The sequence below is a fragment of the Pipistrellus hanaki genome (assembly GCF_964339955.1).
Source record: "Pipistrellus hanaki genome assembly, chromosome: 19".
In the NCBI taxonomy this organism is placed as follows: domain Eukaryota; kingdom Metazoa; phylum Chordata; class Mammalia; order Chiroptera; family Vespertilionidae; genus Pipistrellus; species Pipistrellus hanaki.
Genome location: NC_140521.1, coordinates 20,661,924 through 20,683,322, shown reverse-complemented (window position 1 = coordinate 20,683,322; position 21,399 = coordinate 20,661,924). Strand labels below are relative to the sequence as shown.

The following is a 21,399-nucleotide window of genomic DNA, read 5'->3' as shown; positions in this document are numbered from 1 at the left end:
CCTAGGCTGAGCTATATTAATTGAGCACCCTGTACACGAGGCAGGGAACAAGACAAACAAGGTTTTTTATTAGCGATCTCCCATACGTAACACATCACCCCCAAACTTAATGGCTTAAAACAACCAATCGCTTACCATCTCAGGATCTCGGTGGGTCAGGAATTCCGAGAGGGCGCGGTGGGGAGGGTGTGTCTGGGATCCACCATGCCTGGGTCTCGGCTGCAGGCCTCGCCTGGAGGGCCGAGGTCACCCGAAGGCTCTCACTCTCCCACCTGGCAGGCCGCCTCCTCTCCGGGTGGGACTCTCCACAGGGCCACGTGCGTCCTCACAGCATGGCGGCCGGCTTCCCCCAGAGCAGGTGATGCAAGAGGGTTAAGCCAGGTGGATGGTACCTTTTTATGACCGAGCCTCCAGCCAGGTGGCTTCCCGGGCACCACGTTCTGTTCATTGAGCGAGTCACTTAGTCTGGCTTCACTTTCAAGGAGAGTGGGGGACATTAAGTACTATTTTTTTTTTTTTTTAAGGCAACACTTTTTGAAGGGAGAAGTGACAAAGAATTTCTGGACACATTACTATTCCTCTTTTACAGAGCTTAAAATCTGGGTGGAGTGCAGGTGGGAAGACGACAAAAAATACAATAAATAAGATAGGTTCAGATGGTGAGAATAATTATGAGAATATAATGGTATTTGTAAGAGAGTCTCTTTTATGTATTTATTTATTTTTTGTTTTGCAATTGGAGTTGTTTTTTAATGTTTTTTTTTGTTTTGTTTTTTTAAATATATTTTATTGATTTTTTTACAGAGAGGCAAGGAGAGAGATAGAGAGCTAGAAATGTCGATGAGACAGAAACATCGACCAGCTGCCTCTTGCACACCCCCCACCGGGGATGTGCCCCGCAACCAAGGTACATGCCCTTGACTGGAATCGAACCTGGGACCTTTCAGTCCACAGACCGACGCTCTACCACTGAGCCAAACCAGCTTTTTTGGAAGCTTTTTTATTGCCCTTGGTGTTCCCTCCTTGTAGAGGTCGCCTTCTGTAACCACAGGACCCTGGGGTCAGGTGCCAAACAGCAGCAGCAGTGATGGCGGATGGCTTGGCCCCCTCGACATTGAGGATGAGGCGGTCGTAGCCAAAGCCAGACACTTCGGCAATGGCATGGGCGGCGTCCTCACGGCGGTGGAAGCTGATGAAGGCAGAGCCCTTGGACTGGCCAGTGGTCTTGACCTTCGCCAGGTAGAGGCGGGAGATGGAGCCGAAGGGTCTGAAGAGCTCTTGCAGGTCTGTCTCACAGGTGTCCTCTGGCAGGTTGGTGGCGCGGGTGGTGGCATTGTCATCAGCTCTGTGGCTGGGCTGCAGGGACTCCCCACGGCGGCTGGCCCCGTCCCGCAGGCTCGGTCGCACGTACTTCCCCGTCTTGTTCTGGGCTGCCCGCACCAGCTCCCGCTCTCCTGGCCCCGTCCCGCAGGCCCAGTTGCTCAGCCAGCTCCTTCTGCATGGGCCCCAGCGTGTCCTTGTAGGGACAGCGGGTGGTCCAGTGGTCGCCCTTGCAGACACGGCAGGGCACGATCTTCTGGCCCTTGAGCTTGTTCATTGGGTCCTCCTCCTCCTGGCAGTTCAGATCCTCCTTGCTGGTGATGAAAGTCATGGACACATCCTCACTGACTGTGGTGGTGGCCACATTGGGCCCCGGTGGGTCAAACTCTGAGTTTCCAAACTTCTTCCAGTTCTTCCTCCTTGCAACTGCCTTTGAGGCCTTCCGGGTCTCAATTCTGAAGGTGTGGACAATCTTGAACTTCTTGCCATCTTCATCTATCTTGTACTCCGTTACTGTCTTGATGTTTCCATTGATGATGTCCTTGGGTGCCGGAAGTGGAGCTCCTGGCAGTAGCTCAGGCTCTGGGCTTGTGTCGCCAGTGGCCGAAGGGATCCCCTTGAGGAGCTAGCTGGTTGTCCTCTACCTCCTCCTCTGCCTGGTCGGCCCAGCTGGGCTTCGAATCAAAGTCGCCGGTGGGCATTCAAGAGAGACTCTTTTAGGGAAGGTGGCAGGGAGGTCTCCTTGGGGCAGTAAGACAGGGTTGAGCAAAGTGGTTTACAGGTGTGAGTATGGAAACACGGAGTGTATTCTTGTATTATTGTTTATTAATTACTAGAGGCCTGGTGCAGGAATTCATGTATGGCTAGGGTCCCTTGGCCTGGCTGGTGATCCAGGCTGGCCCAGTGGGGGGGTAGGGGGGGGAGGGAGAGGGTGGAGCGAGCGAGGGAGGGAGAGGAAGAGACTACAGGAGATTGGCTGGGGAAGTACACTGACCACCAGGGGGCAGCTCCTGCATTGAGTGTTTGGTCAACAGGTCATAATGGTCATTTAAGCTTTTATATATAGAGATTGTATTATTTTCCATATGAATAACTGTAGACCTACTTTTACCCCAGTCTGTACAGTTTTTGAGCTGAGACTTCCAGGACTAGAAGGAGTTGACCCGGTGAAGTTGACTGAGGGTTGAGTACTTGTGGAAGGGCAGAGGTCTTGAGGTGGAAACATACTCGGCATTTGAGGAACTTAGAGAAGATAAGTGTAGCCAGAGCATTGTGCTTGAGGTACCGATGAGCCTCGGTGGGTGTGGCGGGTTGAATTGTGTCCCCCTAAAAAGTTGTTTCAAGTCCTAACCCAGGTACCTATGGAATAAGGGTTCTTGCAGATGTTGTTATGGTAAGATGAGGTCATAGGTCATATTGGATGAGGGTGGGCCCTATTTAATGGCTGGCATCCTTATAAAGAGAGGAAAATTTGGACATGGACACACAGGGAGAACATCTGATGACGATGGAGGCAGAGGTTCATGATGCATCTACAAGCCAAGGAATGCCAATGACTGCCAATCAAACAGAAACTAAGGGAGAGGCATGGGTTAGTGTCTCCGTCAGCGCCTTTAAAGGAACCTGGCCTGCTGATCCCTTAATTATGAACTTTTGACTTTCTGAGCTGTAGAGACGGTCTGTTGCTTTAAGCCACCGAGTGGCTTTATGATAACAGCTCAGGAAACTAACACCATGGGTGCGTGCGCAAGGCCCTGGGTGTGTTGGGTTTTATCGGCCGTGGTGAGATTTTCCTCGTGGTTTACCAGGATCGTCTTCAGAGGTGCCGGGCTGAGCCTGGCCGTGCCAGGAGGTGCTTGTTTTCCTGGTCATGTGCCATTCCAAGGGCAGTAAGCAGCCATGGCCCAGGGCCCTCTGTGTCAGAGACTGTGCCCGACCTGGGGCAATGGGCAGACCAAGAGTTACTTTCTGTGCTGGAACAGGGCTTAGCAAACTGTGCCCCAGGGGCCTGTTGGGCTTTTTGCAAACTTAAAAAATGAGATAATTTACATAACATAAACTTTACTATTTTAAAATGTATTCATTCAGCCGAAACCGGTTTGGCTCAGTGGATAGAGCGTAGGCCTGCAGGCTGAAAGGTCCCAGGTTCGATTCCGGTCAAGGGCATGTACCTTGGTTGTGGGCACATCCCCAGTAGGGGTTGTGCAAGAAGCAGCTGATCGATATCTCTCTCATCGATGTTTCTAACTCTCTATCCCTCTCTCTTCCTCTCTTTAAAAAAATCAATAAAATATATTTTAAAAAAAATAAAATGTATTCATTCAGTGGTTTTTAAAAATTAGTTGATGGATATTTAGAGAGAGAGAGGGAGAGGGAGAGAGAAACATCAATGTGAGAGCAAAACAGGGATGGGCTGCTTTCTGCATGCCCCTTACCAGGGACCCAGCCTGCAGCCTGGACATGTGCCCCGAGCAGAAATCAGACAGGCAGCCTCTCCATGTCTGACCCGCTGGGCCTCCCCGGCCGGGCTGACCCAGCGTTGGCTTGTTCGCTTCGTATGTTCACAACGCTGTCACCACCACCTCATTCCAGGAAATCCCCTTCCCCCAGAGAGCAGCCCTGCACCCAGTCCCTCTGGAAAGCCGGTGCGAGTGTCACTCCCCACAGCTCCTCCTGACAGTCAGTGCTCCCCTTCGTCTTTTAGGCTCTTCCTGTTTGCTCGTTAGGACATGGCTTTGTGACATCTGGTATTATTGTTTGCTTAGCATTGTATTATTTTCCATGCAAACAACTGGAGACCTACGCCTGCCCCACCCTGGGAGTGCTCAGGATTAGGCAATGCTTCCGGAGAAGGGAGCTGACAGGTTTCCTAATTCTAGGAAGCAGGCACAGCACCTGGAACCTTCCGCACTCTGACATGGTCCAGTTTTCCCGTTCCCTCACGGGCACTCGAGCCCACCGCTTCTCAAGCCTTGATGCACACAAGTCACCTGGGGACCTAGGGACGATGCAACTTCGGACTCTCTGGGTTTGAGAGGGGCCCGAGACTCTGCATTTCTAATCAGTTCCCAGCACGTGCTGCTGCTGCTGCTGCTGGCCCACAGACCCCCCTTCCAGTAGCAAGGCCCTTGGGGGAGAGGGGTACATGGGAGAGGGGTAAGTCGTTGAGAAGTAACGTCGATGTCCACCTTAGGGATGCGAAACAGTGTAGCTCCTCAAAATCATGAGAAATAGTACTTTTGGGGAGTCCTGCCGCTCATCTCTCTCTTTAAACAGCACGTAGGTCCCTGAACTAAAAACAAACAAAAACCCAACGCAACCCATGATGAGCTGCATGGCCAGCACAGCATGTCAAGGACCCAGCATGTGTGGTCCGTCTCTCGCAGATCTCTGAGGCCTTTGCATCCCCCCTCCCCCCCGACCTCTGACCCCTGACCCCTGACCCCACCCTTGCACACAGCATCCTCTTAAGCGAAACTCGTTGAATTCTTAGATGGATGGGTGACTCAGCTTTCTGAGGGGGTGAATGCTGTGTGTGTCCAAAGTGTATTTATTTTTCATGATCTTTCGGAGTTTGGAGGGACTAGCCAATTATTTGTTTTGCTTTTCATAAGACGGGGGTCGGGGGTCGGGGGCATTTCTCAAACTTCGGTTGGGGGCCTGCAAAGTACAAACACACTAAGGCTGGACACCGCCCTGGCTTCATGACCCCAAAGGAAATGCGGGTTAGCCACAGATAATGTGTGTGTGTGTGTGTGTGTGTGTGTGTGTTTGAGCAACGTCGGGTGGGGGGCACCTGACCATTGACCCAAGAACAGGTGCAACATGTGAGTGTCCTGAGCAAACCCAGGTTCGTGGGGTTCTTTTTTTTTTTTTTTTTTTTTTTTGAAGAACTGTAGCAAGTTTATTCACTGCGCAATGCTTTTTATACACAAGACACTAATTAGGAGGTCTGTCAAGAGGAGTGTATTTCTTGTTCCTCTTAATCTCTAAAGGAGAGATAGAGCAGAAGGACAAATTCTTAGTACAATAAATCTTCAGTAGGTAAATACAGACTTCCTGGCAAGACATAAAATGCTGCTCTCCTACTACATAAATTACTTCCATTCTACTGATAATGGCTATCCAAACAAGTCAGGGAAATCTGTTTGGGTAGGGGGCCAGCCCTTCTAGACCCCTCAGATGCAAGGACCTTGTTAGCTTACATCCTGTCACCAACAGATCCCCCTTTTCTGTTTTTTAGGCTACTAATAATAAAAGTAAAATTTAAATAATAATAAAACTCTAATATTAAAGTAATTGTAAACAATGCCAATGCAAAACTGAATTATATATATGTTATCATTTTCAAAACTTGAATGACAAGAGCAAAACTTTGGCTAGTAAAAAATAACAAAACAGTAAGAGAGAAATTAACGGGTTCTTTTTTGTTGACCTACAGAGAGAGGCCTGGTCCGTCCCTGTCCCCACCCTTCTACCCGGGATGCCAGCAATGAAACCCTAGATTCTCTCTGGGAACCCACTGCCAAGGGGAAGTGTGCCGTTTCACCCTCCCAGGCGGGAACCCACTGCGCCCTCTGTGTCTCCCAGCCGCCGGAAATACAGTCTTATAACCCGCGATGAATTTGGTGTGCGTTTTGGGAAAGGGTTTCTTGTGCAGAGAAAGCAAATGGGTCACTGCGGCCCGCCTTACAGATCCTCACGTCCTGCTCGGGCAGACCCCAAGGCCGCAGGGACACCCTGTGCATTTTTAGAACAGAACCGGGGTAGGCAGAGTGCAGGTCCCCCAGCCATGGCCGTTTCCTGGTCTGCAGAGCCCGTGTTACGTTACCTCCCGTGGCAAAAGGGACTTGGCAGGTGTGATTGAGGATTTGAGATGGGGCGGCTGTCCTAGATTTCCGGATGGGCCCGATGTCATCGCGAGAAGCCTTAACCAAAGGGAGGCTGGAAGGTCACCCTCTATAGTGGGTGGTGCGACAACAGACACAAAAGGTTGGCATGAAGGGGCCACCAGCCCAGGAATGCAGGTGGCTCCGGACGCTGGGAAAACAAGGAAATGGATTCTCCCCTGGAGCCTCCAGAAGGAACCAGCTCTGCCAATTCTTTGCTTTTAGCCCACATGTGTCAAACACAAGGCCCCCGGGCCAAATTCAGCCCGCCAGGCCTTGCAATGTGGCCCGCACCGCGCTGTCATCACTGCACTCCGCTGTCAGTTTATGACATTGTCAGTTTATGACTGTTCAGTAAACCATTCGGCCCGCGATTTAGGCTGGATTTTAGATTTTGGCCCCTTCTCTGATTGAGTTCGACACCCCTATTTTAGCCTAATAATGTCACGTTGGACTTCTGACCTCCGGAACTGGGAAAGCATACGTTTCTTTGTTTTAAGCCACCGAGTTTGCTGCCGTTGGTTACAGCAGCAATAGGAAACTGTACGGCTGCCTTATGGTCTCCTTGAACACCCTTGTCAGACTGTATGCCCTTTTTCAAAAAAATATGCTCAATGTGGTTGTTACACATAGAAGCCGACAGCACAGAAGTAAGGAATGTGGCCTACGGAAGCCTGGCTGTTCGGGTTCCAGTCTGACATCCGGGTTTGCCCAAGACGTCCCCCGTTTTCGCATTGAAAGCCCCATGGCCCAGGACCCCACGGACTTTGACAAACCAGGACAGTGCGTCACGCTGAATCTTAGCTGCATCACTTACTTAGTTGTGTGACTTTGAGCCAGTTACTTAACTTTCTCCTCGCCTTAGTCTCCCCGTCTGCAAAATGGAACTAATGGCAGGGTTGTTAAAAAGAACTAATTGGATTAATATGAATAACAGTGCCTCACCCATTGTCAGTGCTCTGTAAATGTTAGCATTTGTTATTATATTAGAGGCCCAGTGCACGAATTCATGCACATTGAAAGGAAGTTAATTAGAAGAAATATTTCAATATCGCTATTCGCCCTTCCTCTATAATAGAAGTGTCAGAGATGAGAGAAAATTAGAAAAATGTATATGAAAATAATATATAAGTTGATTAATAAATAAACAATAACAACTACAGCACAGAAGTAAGGAATGTGGCTATAAAAGACATGCTATAAAAACAACAAAAACATGATATAAAAACATTAATAAAAACAATGATGACAAATTGATTAAACTTATTCTAATATCTCCCTTGTACCACATTAAGAGTAAAAACACTTTCAGAGTGCTTGACTGATTTCCCTTGTGATGAAGTAATTACAACTTTAACTTTAACAGAGAGAAAGCAATACATAACTGACCATGTCTGAAAACGGATTCCTACTCTGTCTAGAGTTTGTCCTTGTGACTTATTAACAGTCATTGCAAATGCTGGCATCACGGGAAACTGTCTTTGAATTAATTTAAATGGGAGGCCAGTGTCAAATGGGGACAAATCAGTTCTTGGAATCAGAACAACCTCCTTCCGCAGATTCTGTTAATAGTTCAGCTTCGATTATGTTAGGTCACAATCTTTTGATAATTAACCTAGTACCATTACAAAGACCCCATTTACCACTAAGATTTCTCAGTAGCATAATGATTGCACCCACTTTCAATTTTAATTCATGACATGGCATTCCCGAAGGAGTAATACTATTAAGAAATTCGATGGGAGCTTTATGTATTGCACATGCATGAGTCAGTGTTTTTTTTTAAACTAGAGGCCCGATGCACAAAATTTGTGCAAGGGGCTCCGCCCTCAGCAGCCACAACGGCCGCCTTCGGCCCTCGTAGTCCTAGCTTCATCTGGAAGGTCATCCGGAAGATCTGGTCTAATTAGCATATTACACTGTTATTATTATAGACTGCCAGTGCACGTCATATGTACTCACAGGTTGATCAGTCAGACCTATGGACGGACGGTCGGTCACTTAGCTTTTATATATGTAGATAAGACCAGGTGTGGTACAGAAATTCCTGAAGTTGCTTCATTAGAAAGAAGATAATATTCTTGAAAATCTCAGGCCACCACTTGAATCTTTTTTTTTATTTATATATATATATATATATATATATATATATACACACATTTTATTGATTTTTTACAGAGAGGAAGGGAGAGGGATAGAGAGTTAGAAACGTTGATGAGAATCATTCACCAGCTGCCTCCTGCACACCCCCCACTGGGGATGTACATGACTGAAAGGTCCCAGGCCCTTGACCCGAATCGGATCTGGGACCTTTCAGTCCGCAGATCGACGCTCTATCCACTGAGCCAAACTGGTTTTGGCCGCTTGAATCTTTTTTAAAAATGTATTTTTATTGATTACAGAGAGGAAGAGATAGATACATCACTGATGAGAAAGAATCATTGATTGGCCCCCTCCTGCACTGGGGATTGAGCCCACAACCTAAGCATATATCCTGGACCGGAATCAAACCTGGCACCCTTCAGTCTGCAGGCCAACGCTCTATCCACGGAGCCAAACCAGCCAGGGCCGCTTGAGTCTTCTTAAGCATTTGTCTGTCTTTATCTTCTTCTGATCACCAGGCGGCCCCTCCCTTCTCTCCGAGCCCATGAAGACTTGCTTCGTGGGGGGCAACGTGACCCTCACCTGCCTGGTGTCTGGAGCCTACCCCTCTGCCAGGATCCTGTGGCTGCGGAACCTCACCCAGCCCGAGGTGGCCATCCAGCCCAGCAGCCACTACGTCATCTCCCAGGAGGGCCAGAGCTCCACCCTGACCGTCCGGAACTGCTCCCAGGCCCTGGATGAGGGCTACTACGTCTGCCGGGCCGAGAACCCCGTGGGGGTGAGGGAGGCGGCCACTTGGCTGAGCGTGAAAGGTGAGTGAGAGGAGAGGCGCCCAGGGCGGGGGTCTGAGAGTGGCAGCGTGGAGCGCCCCTGCGGGTGGGTCTCTGCTGTCTGGAAGAAGCAGATCTGCTTTGACAAGATGGATGGGAAAAACGAGGGTCCAGTCCTCAATCTCTAATATTTGCATAGTGATAACAGTGCGTAATATCTGTTATATACCCAAGGATTTCTATCGATCTGTACTATATATAAATCTATATATAGTGAAAAAATATATATTTAAAAAATATATTAATATGAAATGTATAAAAGTAAAAACTATAATGTAAGTGGTGAAGCATAATAGCAAAATGAACACCATCCCACCCAGGAAATTGCATCCCCCTTAAGATGTAGGTCAGGGCCAGCACTGCTGGAGTCTCCGCCAGGCATTGTGCCAGATTTAGAAAACAGCATCAAAACCAATAAGAGGCTACACACTTAAATCTGCATTTCGGAGAACAAAGAATAACTTTAAGTGGTGCAAGTATGTTCCCAATGTTGCACAGGGCATACTGATTCTAGAGCGTTATTTGTTGTGTATCGAAATCCAGATTTAACTGGGTATCCTGTATTTTATCTTTTTTTAAAAAACAAAACATATATTTTTATTGATTTTAGAGAGGAAAAGAGAGATAGAAACATCAACGATGAGAAAGAATCATTGATTGGCTGCCTCCTGCATGCCCCTACTGGGGATGGAGCCTGTAACCCACGCATGTCCTCTTGACTGGAATCGAACCTGGGACCCTTCAGTCCGTGGGCCAGTACTCTATCCACTTAGCCAAACCAGCCAGGGCCTGTATTTTATCTTGCAACCACCCCTATAGGCCTTGTTTTAGTCTGATCCTGGCCTCCTAAAATAAAAGTAACCACTATCCTGGATTTCATGTCTGACTTAAGAAAAAATTTTGTTATGTATGTACACACTACTAAATAGTATTGCTGTTTATTTTTGGTTTTGAGTTTTAAAAAATGCTGGTTACCATATAAATATAGTCTTTTGTGACTTCTTTTTTCACTCCCCATTTTGTCCCAGTGTGTCTGTCTCTTCATCGCTGCATAGCTTTCCACTGTGTCATTATCACACAACTACCTACTGATTTCCCTGCTGATGGATGTTTGTGTTGTTTCTGATTTGTTTGTTTTGTTTTGTTTTGATGAACAAACAGTGTTGCTATGAAAATGTTTTACCAGCTCCTGTGTGTACATATACACCAGGTCCCCCTGACAAACATTTCTCTAGGATATGTATAAGGAGTAGAAATGAAGGGTAACAGGTTATGTGCATGTTCTATCTTTTGGGGGTAACCAAATTACCTTCCAAAGCGATTAGATGTTTCCATTTGTAAGAGTATTTTATGAGCGTCCATGTTCCACATTTTCACCGGGCGCTTTATGATTCTGTCCATCAGGGAGGTGTAACATGGAACCTCACTGTGGTTCTAACTTGAATTTCTCTGATTACTCAGAAGGTTGAGCATTATTTCATGTTTAGTTGCTGCTTGTATTTCTTCTATGAAATCCATACATATTTGTATCTTTTTTTTAAAATATATTTTTATTGATTTTGTACAGAGAGGAAGGGAGAGAAATAGAGTTAGAAACATCGATGAGAGAGAGTCATCGATCAGCTGCCTCCTGCACACCCCCTAACTGGGGATGTGCCCGCAACCAAGGTACATGCCCTTGACCGGAATCGAATCCGGGACCCTTCAGTCCCCAAGCCGACGCTCTATCCATTGAGCCAAATCGGTCTTGGCCATATTTGTATCTTTTGATATATCTGACCCTTTCTTATAGATATGAAGGCATTCTTTAGAGATTCACATGCCAGTTCCTTGTTAGTTTTATGTTAGAGGTGTCTTCTTTCAGTTCCTTGTGGGTCCTTCTCGTTTTCTTTATGGTATCCTCCGATTAGCAGACATTCTTACCTTAATGTAGATGATTCCATGGATTTATTTTTATATCATTAGCAATTTTTATCTTAAAAATCTTTTTAACTGTCCAACCATCACATTGATAGTAAATGTCTTATTGTCTTGCCTTCCATAATTGAATCTTTAATGCTTTTTGTGAATGGTGTGAGGTCAGGACCAAGTTTTTCTTCCCCTCCCCCCTCGTTTTTGCCAGCACCCATTTCTTAAACAGTTCCTCTGTTTTCTCACTAATCTGTCATATGTCAGGTTTCCTTTTATGCGGGGGCCTGTGAAGTGTCCTTTTCTGTGTGGGCCGCTAGTGGGTTCTCCGTTCTGTTTGCACTCTTAATGGCCGTGGCCTTCGGGACAGCCTTGGTGTGTGGTGGGCACAGAGATGTTCACGTTCCCATGTGCCTGTGTGCGCATGCTTCACTTGGTTCCCACACGGTCTGAGGCCGGGAGAGGAGATACCGATCCTGCTTTACAGAGAGGTCACATGCCTCGCTCAACATCGTGAAACCGAGATGAGACAGGACCCGGATGGAGGAGGGAGGCGTGGCTGAGCCGGCTGCAGGCGTGTGTGTGTGTGTGTGTGTGTGTGTGTGTGTGAGTGTGTGTGTGTGTGTGTGTGGTGGGGGGGTCAGCAGTGTGATGTCCTTGCAGAGCCCCTGAACATCGTGGGCATCGTGGGCACCATCGTGAGCCTCCTCCTGCTGGGCCTGGCCGTCGTCTCGGGGCTCCTGCTCTATTACAGCCCCGTGCTCTGCTGGAAACGTAAGCTCTCCTCCGGTCCTGCGGCTTCTCCTTCGGGCTGTTTGGAAGGGGGTGGCTGGGGGTTGGGGGGGACGGAGGCCCCTGTTAGGCTCCCCCTGGAAATCCCACCCCATAGGCTTCTTCACTGGGCCCAGATGTTCCATCAGCACCATCCCGGACACCCTGTCACCCCGAACACCTGTCACCCAGACACCCTGTCACCCCGGACACGTGTCACCCCGAACACCCTGTCACCCCGGACGCCCTGTCACCCCGAACACCTGTCACCCAGACACCCTGTCACCCCGGACACCCTGTCACCCCAAACACCCCATCACCCAGACACCCTGTCACCCCGGACACCCTGTCACCCCGAACACCCCATCACCCAGACACCCTGTCACCCCGGACACGTGTTACCCCGAACACCCTGTCACCCCGGACACCCTGTCACCCCGAACACCTGTCACCCCGGACACCCTGTCACCCCGAACACCTGTCACCCAGACAGCCTGTCACCCCGGACACGTGTTACCCCGAACACCCTGTCACCCCGGACACCCTGTCACCCCGAACACCCTGTCACCCCGGACGCCCTGTCACCCCGAACACCCTGTCACCCCGAACACCCCGTCACCCAGACACCCTGTCACCCCGGACACCCTGTCACCCTGAACACCCTGTCACCCAGATACCCTGTCACCCCGGACACCCTGTCACCCCGAACACCCCATCACCCAGACACCCTGTCACCCCGGACACCCTGTCACCCCGAACACCCCATCACCCAGACACCCTGTCACCCCGGACGCCCCGTCACCCCGGACACCTGTCACCCCGAACACCTGTCACCCCAAACACCCGTCACCCCAGACGCCCCGTCACCCCCAACACCTGTCACCCCGGACGCCCCGTCACCCCGAACACCTGTCACCCCGAACACCCGTCACCCCGGACGCCCCGTCACCCCCAACACCCGTCACCCCTGACGCCCCGTCATCCCGGACACCTGTCACCCCGAACACCTGTCACCCCGAACACCTGTCACCCCAAACACCCGTCACCCCGGACGCCCCGTTACCCCCAACACCTGTCACCCCGGACGCCCCGTCACCCCGAACACCTGTCACCCCGAACACCCGTCACCCCGGACACCTGTCACCCCGGACACCCTGTCACCCAGACACCCTGTCACCCCGACACCTGTCACCCCGGACGCCCCGTCACCCCGGACACCTGTCACCCCGAACACCTGTCACCCCGAACACCTGTCACCCCAAACACCCGTCACCCCGGACGCCCCGTTACCCCCAACACCTGTCACCCCGGACGCCCCGTCACCCCGAACACCTGTCACCCCGAACACCCGTCACCCCGGACGCCCCGTCACCCCCAACACCTGTCACCCTGGACACCCCGTCACCCCGAACACCTGTCACCCCGGACACCTGTCACCCCGAACACCTGTCACCCCAAACACCCGTCACCCCGGACGCCCCATCACCCCCAACACCTGTCACCCCGGACGCCCTGTCACCCCGGACACCTGTCACCCCAAACACCCGTCACCCCGGACGCCCCGTCACCCCGAACACCTGTCACCCCGGACACCTGTCACCCCGAACACCTGTCACCCCAAACACCCGTCACCCCGGACGCCCCGTCACCCCCAACACCTGTCACCCCGGACGCCCTGTCACCCCGGACACCTGTCACCCCCAACACCTGTCACCCCGGACGCCCTGTCACCTCGGACACCTGTCACCCCGAACACCTGTCACCCCGGACGCCCTGTCACCCCGGACACCTGTCACCCCGAACACCCGTCACCCCGGACGCCCCGTCACCCCGGACGCCCCGTCACCCCCAACACCTGTCACCCCGGACGCCCCGTCACCCTGAACACCTGTCACCCCGAACACCCGTCACCCCGGACGCCCCGTCACCCCGGACGCCCTGTCACCCTGGACGCCCTGTCCCTTCTCCCGTGGGCCGGCGTCCCCTGTCCTTCCTCGGTCGATGGGAGAGTGAGTAAGAAGGTGGGAGCTGGAGCGGCTGGTGTTTGATGGTAACTGTGTCTCCTTCCTCCCTGCAGTGGGAAGCACTGTCAGGTGAGTGTCCCCCAGCCCATGTCCAGCACCGTGTCCAGGATCTGCCTTCACTGCGGCTTCCTTTTGTCAGAACCAGAACAGCTACTCCCGCTGCGGCCAGGGGGGCCGGCCCGGGGCTGGGCCTCCCCCGGCGGCATTGGCAAACTCCTCCAGAGCCCTGCGGGTGCGGGCGCATCTCCATCTCCCGGGCAGGGAGCAGAGCACCGGGGGGGATGCTGCGTTCGGCCTGGCCTGGCCTGGCCTGGCCGCTCCGAAGTCTGTTCCTCTTCCAGCGGGGCCTGGGCGGGGCGGGCGCTGAGGCAGAGGCAGTGTGTGCGTCCGCCAGTCACCCGCACCCCCCTCCCCGGCTCTCCCAGGAGGAGCGGACGGATGAGTGAGCCCTGTCCACAGCGGCTTTGGGAGGACTAGTCTGAGCGCGCCTGGGCCCCTCCCGGGAGGGCACCCAGGAGGGACCGAGCACCCAAATGGAACTGCACTTCGTTCCGGGAGGTTTGGGCGGAGCAGAGGACCTTGGTTTCTCTTTCCCCCTGAACAGCCTGGCACGTTATTGTTCTCAGCCCACCATTCTCCGTGAGGAGATGTTATTGTTTTGCCCCCCCCCCCCCCCCCATGGGACAATGTTAGCTTTGCTGCCTGTGTGTGAGGACCCTTCCTCCCCCAGGGAGCCTGTCATCCCAGGTTTCCTGCTCCCAGGACGAGCAGTGAGGCTCAGTGGGAAAGGCGTTGGAGTCAGCCGGCCTAGGTTCAAATCCAGCTCTGCCCTCACCAAGCCCTGTGCGGGGGCAAGCCCCGCCTTCCCGCCGCGGCCTGTGTGGGGAGCGGGGGGGGGGGGGGGGGGGGGGGGGGGGGGGAGGCCAGGGATTAAGTAGGAGATGACGGTCCCAGGCCTGTCCCTGGCCTGTGGCACGTGCTCTTCTTTCCTAAAGAAACGCCCAGTCCCACTGGGGAGGCACCACCAGCAGCAAGCCAGGAGCAATTACACGCTCCACCCGCTGGGCACGGACTCCCGGTGGGATCGTAGCTCAGGACGGGCTTCAGGGGGCAGGGGGGAGACATTTACCGGGGGCCTAACTAACGAGGCGGGGAGGGCTCAGTGGGTGGAGCGGAAATAAGGGCCCTTCGGGGGAGGAACAGAGCTTTGGAGTGCGTGCTGGGAGGGCAGTAGAATGGAGGAGCCTGGGACCATGAGGTCACCGTCCCCAGGGCAGGGGAGGATGGCAAACCCGCCCAGAGAGCTAAGGTTATCTGGTCCCACCTGAGGCTGGGCCTCCGGGGAGGTTACGGTCCCACTGTCACCTCGTGGCGTCACCAGGCGAATCTCCCATGTGACCTGGGGGGCGGCCAAGAGCCCAGGGTTTCCTGGTCAGCGGGGCGGACGCTGCAACGCGGGGGCGTCTCCTGACCCTGAATCTCCCTTTGGCGGTTAGGGGGCAAGACATGGGCGACGTCATGGTTCTGGTGGATGAGGAAGAAGAGGCGGAGGAGGAAGAAAATGCTGCAGAGGAGGAGGAGGAGGAGGGATATCACTTCACTCATCGGGGGCTGCAGTCAGGGGGACGGCAGGGCTGGGTATAAAGGCTTCCTCCCCACCTCCTCCCTGGTTATTCCTCCCCCACCTCCTCCCTGCTCCCACAGGTCCTAAGGGACCGCCTCTGAATTGCCTTTGATCCTGGTCTGGCTCCACAGCGTCCCATCCCCAATCTGGAGCAAAGTCTACTGTTAAACATTTCTTCTTCAGAACATGACTAACATACTTTCTTAATCTTTGACTATAAGCTATGTGACCACCAAAGCATTTGAAACATTTGGTTAAAGCCTATCTATAATATAATAATAAAAGTGTAATATGCTAATTAGACCAGACGTCCTTCCGACGAAGCCAGGGCTCTGAGGAAAGCCGGTGCCAGCAGCAAGGGGAAGACAGGCCTACTCTTGCATGCATTTCATGCATCGGGCCTCTACATCCCCAGTGGGGCGTGTGCAAGAGGCAGCTGATCGGTGACTCTCTCTCATCGATGTTTCTAACTCTCTATCCCTCTCTCTTTTTCTCTGTAAAAAATCAATAAAGTATATTAAAAAAAATAAATAAAGAAAAGAAAAGAAAAGGAAGGCCAGCCCTGTCTGCGGACAGAGTAAAACATGGGGACAATGCAAACAGAGGCAAGACTTGCCCAACGCTCTGAGGGAGCTGTCTCGGAGGAATTGGGTTGATTGCCCGATGAATGACTTGCTTACCAGGCCCTTAGGGGACAGACAAGAGCTTCGAGGGTTCCATGGTCAGGAGAGGCTGGATGGAAGAGGTGGGCTCGGAGGCAGGCCTCAGGCTAGTCATTGGAATACGCTAGAAGGAGAGAGGGCGCCGGGTGAGGGGAGTCCGGGAGCCCTGGGCATGAAGGGTGGACAGGGTGGAGCACGTCTAAGGATGTTGACGGGAGGAGCAGGTGAACAGGGAACACACAGCCCCCCACCTGCTTCTGCAGGACATCGGCTCTGAGGCTCTCGGGGAGGGACCGGAATGGAGGTTTTTGAAGGCGGATGGGAACAGGGTCACCCCTGTTGAGATCATCCCCAACCTGGTCTCCTCCTCCCTCCAGACGAGAGCAGCGAGCAGCAGAGTGAGCTGGTCCGCGAGGAAGACAGGCCGGTGTGAGCCAGAGAGCCGCCCTCCTGTCGGCCCGGTGAGCTGGGAGCCTCACGGAAGATGAGTTTTTCCTTCTGCTTCGACCTGAACCCCTGCCTGAGGGTTTAAACCGGGCTCTCAGCGAACACACACACACACACACACACACACACACACACACACACACACAAATATACACACACACAAATACACACACGCACAAATACACACATACACACACACACACCTCTGTCCGTTTTCTAACAAGCCGGTTTGATTTGCTGTAACTCTTCTCGGTGATGCTGGAAAACGTTGGGAACAGGGGCGATGTGTGTGGGAAAGCTGCCTTTGGCACCAGAGGTGCCCTTTCTGCTGTGACTCCTGGCTTTATCCGGGTCCACGGATGCCGATCTGGGGGGAGCAGGTGTGTGAGGAGGCCCTTGGCCGCCATGCCCTGGCCACCAGTGAAGTCTGTGAGCAGCTTACCTCAGCGCACGGGGCATGGTGCGGGGGAAGGGACACTTCCTGGGCCCTGCCCAGGTGAGCCAAGGAGCCCGGCCAGCTCCCTGGAAAAGGTGAGGAGGGTCAGCTCCTGAGGCTGGTCCGAGGGAGGCAGTCTGGGTCGGGCAGTGTGAATCAGGATCACCCAGGACTGAGTCTGGGCTCCTTGTTTCATGGGCTTGGGCAGGTTGCTTTGCCTCTGCCCTGGGCCTCCATGTCCTCATCTGTGAAATGGGTGAACTCACACCTGTCATACAGGGGCGTGGTGAGGACTCTGGACGTGAATGAGCCTAAAAGGTGCTCAAGATGCTCGCTGTCCTCCTCTGCCTTCCCCGGTGGAGGAAAACCACGTCAGCTGCCAGGTGCGAGCTCCCGCCTGGACCCGCCGTTCTTCTTTGTGGGATGGTTCCGGGCGAGGGCCTTATCGGAGCTCTCCTGACCACGTCTGCTTCCCTGGAAAGAGAATTATTTTCAGAAGAGGCAGGGGCCCAGAAGAGAAAGTGCCTTTTCATCAGAACCTCACATTTTGCAAAGCTTTGTATTCATACAAGAGCCTCTCACACGACACTGTCAGCTGTCAGCTTCCGGCCTTCCCCATCCTTCCTTTCTCCCGGGACTTTGTGAGAAAGCAGGAGACTCCCTTTTGAAAGGGAGTAGCTGGTGGGCGGTCCTCCTTGGGCAGACCAGCTCCTCCGGCCGTGGAGGGAGAGCTGGTTCCCATCTTCTCTTTGATGATGTTGTGAAGATGCACTGATGGACGATGCCGAGTTTCTAACGAAACCATCGTATGCTGGGTTTAAGCGGCTGATGCTTCCCGTAGAGCCTGTATAGTTTTAGAGGTATCCCCCCGCCTACCCCCCATTTCACCCAGATCTCTTTTTAAAAATGTCCGGGGCCTTATAAAGGTGCAAAGAGTGTGTGCTAAGTATAAAACTCTGACTTGAATTTGCATTCTTGAATGTTGCACGTTCTGCTCCAATGGGCAAGACCTGGAGCTTAAAGGAGAACGTCCCTTCTCCAGGAGCGGACTGGGACGCATACAGTGAGACACTGGTTACCTGCAGGTGTGCTTGGGGTCGGTCCCTTTTCTTGAAGCGACTAAACGAAGCAAGTCCCTAGAAGGCAGTCTCCCCCTGCCCCAAGCTCAGAACCCTGGGGAGCTCAGGCGCTGGCTGCACATGTGTACTCCCAGACCGGCCGTGACCTCTGCAGTCTTGTCTGGCCGGGCCTTTTGCCTCGTGTATGTAACCATCCTCATCAGTCTGAGTTAGTGCCATTCACAGAACAGGATACCAGACAGGTTGTTCCTACAGTTACTGAATACTGAGCTGGACGCTTTAGATCAGGGGTGTCGAACTCAATCAGAGAAGGGGCCAAAATCTAAAATCCAGCCTAAATCGTGGGCCGAATGGTTTACTGAACAGTCATAAACTGACAATGTCATAAACTGACAGCGGAGTGCAGTGATGACAGCGCGGTGCGGGCCACATTGCAAGGCCTGGCGGGCTGGATTTGGCCCGCGGGCCTTGTGTTTGACACATGTGCTTTAGATGAATCCCAGTTCCTTTTTTTTTTTTTTTTTAAGTCCCATTTCTGAATCTAGGTGTCTATAAGGCAGAGGCAACAACATTTTTTAAAAAGAAAAGAAACTGTGGTAAAAAAAAAAAAAAAAAAAAATAAAAAATCCCTCGCTGGGAACACGGGTGATTTTTCAAGATCACAGAGATGGCTCTGCCATGTCCTCTTCTCTCGCACCCGTACCTGGGAGGTAGCAAAATCTTCGAGGCGGAATTTCTCCACTCGCAAATGGGAGCTTCCAGACCTGGGTGCCAAACACTAGAAACCCTTGGCTAAGGGAGCTGGGACTGCCCCCTGGCTTCTGAGCCCTGTGTGCACATTACGGCTGGGTCAGTTACACACCCTGGTCCTGGGGGATCTTCACACTTTAAGGATTTTTAAAGAATTAGGGCTTGCTTTTTTTTTTTTTTTTTTTTTTTAAGGTGGCCCATCTCCCAATGAGCAGGTCACTAGGAGCGAGTGACCATCCACAGGCCTGCTGTCAACGGTGACGGACTTTGTGTGGCAGAGTCCACGCTGTCACCTCACACTGTACATTCTTACCTGGATGCGTTGTAAGCTCGGAGACCAGGTCTCCTTGTCAAAACCAGGAAGACAAAGCGTTCAGGGCTATCACAACTGACATTTCTTGTTCTCAAAACCTGGTGGGCATTGGGGAAAGGGCTCCTGCAGGCTTGTGGCTTTGATATGAGCCCCGGTTCTCCCGAGCACGGCCGGGCCCCGTTCCCGCAGCAGGAAGGCACATGGTGGGAATTTTCCACAGCCCATGCACTGCAACCCCCAGGGCAGCCTCCTGGCTGGGTCAAAGCGATGATGATGCAATAAGTGCCAACCCGTACTTCTCACCGTGGGGCTGGCGGGGATCTGCTGCAAAGAAAAATAAGCAGATGGTCTGCATTCTTTACATTTTAATATTTGATGGGGGAGGTGGGTTGGGAGAAATTCATCCTGAGGTTATAATGGATTTTTTTTTTTAAAAAAGATTATGGAATAAAGTTATTTTTAAATAAAAGCTTTAGTGGACTTGATTGAGACTTGATTAGTAACCCGGAAGATGTGGGGAAATGGCTTTCCCACTGTGGGTGACCATATTGTCCTCATTGCCATTTTATTCTCCATGGCTTGTAGGTCCTACCCACCCTCCCAGGGGTCCTCAAACTTTTTAAAGTGGGGGCCAGATCACGGTCCCTCAGAGAGCTATACTATATGAACTACTAATTCCTACTGTAACACCTCGGCTGCGCTCACTGCCCAAAAAACCTGGCGGGCAGGATCAGACTCTTCTGCGGGCCGCATGTGGCCCGCGGGCCGTAGTTTGAAGACCCCTGCAACCTACCGAGACACCCTCACCTTTTTAAACTGTCTCTGAGCAATCTGTTCTTCCTTTTCCCCCTCCCTACCTCTGCCTCTCTGCTCAGACCGCAGGCTGTCTAAAGAGCTAGATGGGCCGCTTGACAACACAGTTCACATCAGCCTCCGGGTCCCATGGTCTCCGTGGTGAGGGCTTTGGAGATTGTAACCTGGGCCCAGCTCGCTGCAGCCCCCACAATGTCACCCCAGCTTCCAGCTGAGGCCCCCAATTCCGTCCCCTTGCCCTGTGCCAGGCCTTCCTTAAGCCCCCCCCACCCCCCTTTTCTACACTCCACTCCCAGCTCCCTGGCTCCAGCACAGCTGCCCCTTTATGAATGGACTTCCTCCCAACCGAACCCGGGCTTCCTACCTTCACCCGCCCCCGCGGGGGTCTGCTTCCCACCCGGGCCTCCTGTTGGTGTGTCTCTGAACCCCCATTGACTCTGGGGGCGCACACGGCCCAGCCCCCAGGGCCTCTCGTCCCCTTCCGCCCCCAGGTCCCCCCACGTTCCCGCGGCGTCTCCGGCCTCGCTCTCTGGCCGCGGCCCCTGCGCCCTCCCACGTCAACCTCGGCCCTTCCTTGGGCCACGGCTCTTCTGATTCTGCTTCCCATTTTCTAAACATTTTATTTGATTTTAAATATTTATTGAAAGTATTACATAGGTCCCCCCAATTAACCTTGCCAGCCCCTTCCCGCCCTCACCACGCACGGCCCGGGTCCTCCCCGTGTCCGCGGGTTGTGCCTGCACGTTCACTGGCGGGTCTGGTTCCAGGCTCCCCCTTCCCCGACCCCCGCGGGCTCCTCGGATCTCCAGCCTCAGCGGCAGCCCCCCAACCCCGCGGGGACCCCCCGCCGCCACCGCCTCTCCTCAGGCCGCGCATTGTCTCCCCAATCCCTGCTCCCCCGCGGCTCCGGATCCGTTTTTATCCGTTTCCTTCCTACTCGCCCCCCCTCCCCGGGGTTCCCCAGCCCCAGCTCCCCCAGTTTTCTCCTCCGTACCCCCTCCCTCAGCCCGGCTCTCTGCCGCGCCCCACTTCTCTACCCAGATCTTCTTACCCATCACCCCCACCCCCCGTATTATTGCCCGGCCTCCCCCACCGGTTCCCCTCGGCTCAGTCCCTGACCCCCTCGGGCTTTACCCTCCCCCCATGCTCCGCTCCCCCATTTTCACCGGTTGGCGGCCCCCTGGGCCCCCTCCCGTTTTCCCTCAGCTCCACTCGCGCCCCCCGTTTCCCTCGCTCCCCCCACGTCCCCCCATTCCTGCAGCGCCACTTCCCCCCTTTTTCCCCGCAGCCGTGACCCTCCCCCGCCCCTCCCCGCCGCGTTCCCCTCAGCCCCCATTGGTCCCGCCCGCCCTCCGCGCCCCGCCCTCCTCGCTCCGCCCCGCCCTCCCGCCGGCTCCCCCGCGCCCCGCCCTCTGCGCCCCGCCCAGGCC

At 53.2% G+C, this 21,399-nt stretch overlaps 2 protein-coding genes across 2 annotated transcripts in view; one reads left to right on the top strand and one right to left on the bottom strand.

Annotated features, from left to right (window-relative positions):
* VSIG10 (V-set and immunoglobulin domain containing 10) overlaps positions 1-19,584 on the top strand; it is a 36,800-nt gene extending 17,216 nt beyond the window's left edge. Inside the window, exons 5-10 of the mRNA XM_084868407.1 lie at positions 8,831-9,124; positions 11,714-11,824; positions 13,899-13,914; positions 15,342-15,483; positions 16,460-18,383; positions 18,597-19,584. Of these exons, the coding sequence (XP_084724533.1) occupies positions 8,831-9,124; positions 11,714-11,824; positions 13,899-13,914; positions 15,342-15,483; positions 16,460-16,474 (578 nt within the window). The 3' untranslated portion in view covers positions 16,475-18,383; positions 18,597-19,584. The remainder of the gene's footprint in view (positions 1-8,830; positions 9,125-11,713; positions 11,825-13,898; positions 13,915-15,341; positions 15,484-16,459; positions 18,384-18,596) is intronic.
* LOC311613960 (eukaryotic translation initiation factor 3 subunit G-like) lies at positions 964-2,168 on the bottom strand (the record flags this gene model as incomplete). The annotated part of the gene is given in 3 exon segments (XM_084868453.1): positions 964-1,467; positions 1,469-1,946; positions 1,948-2,168. Coding segments are annotated over 3 exon segments (1,056 nt in total). The 5' UTR covers positions 2,022-2,168.
* Positions 19,585-21,399: the final 1,815 nt, after the last annotated feature.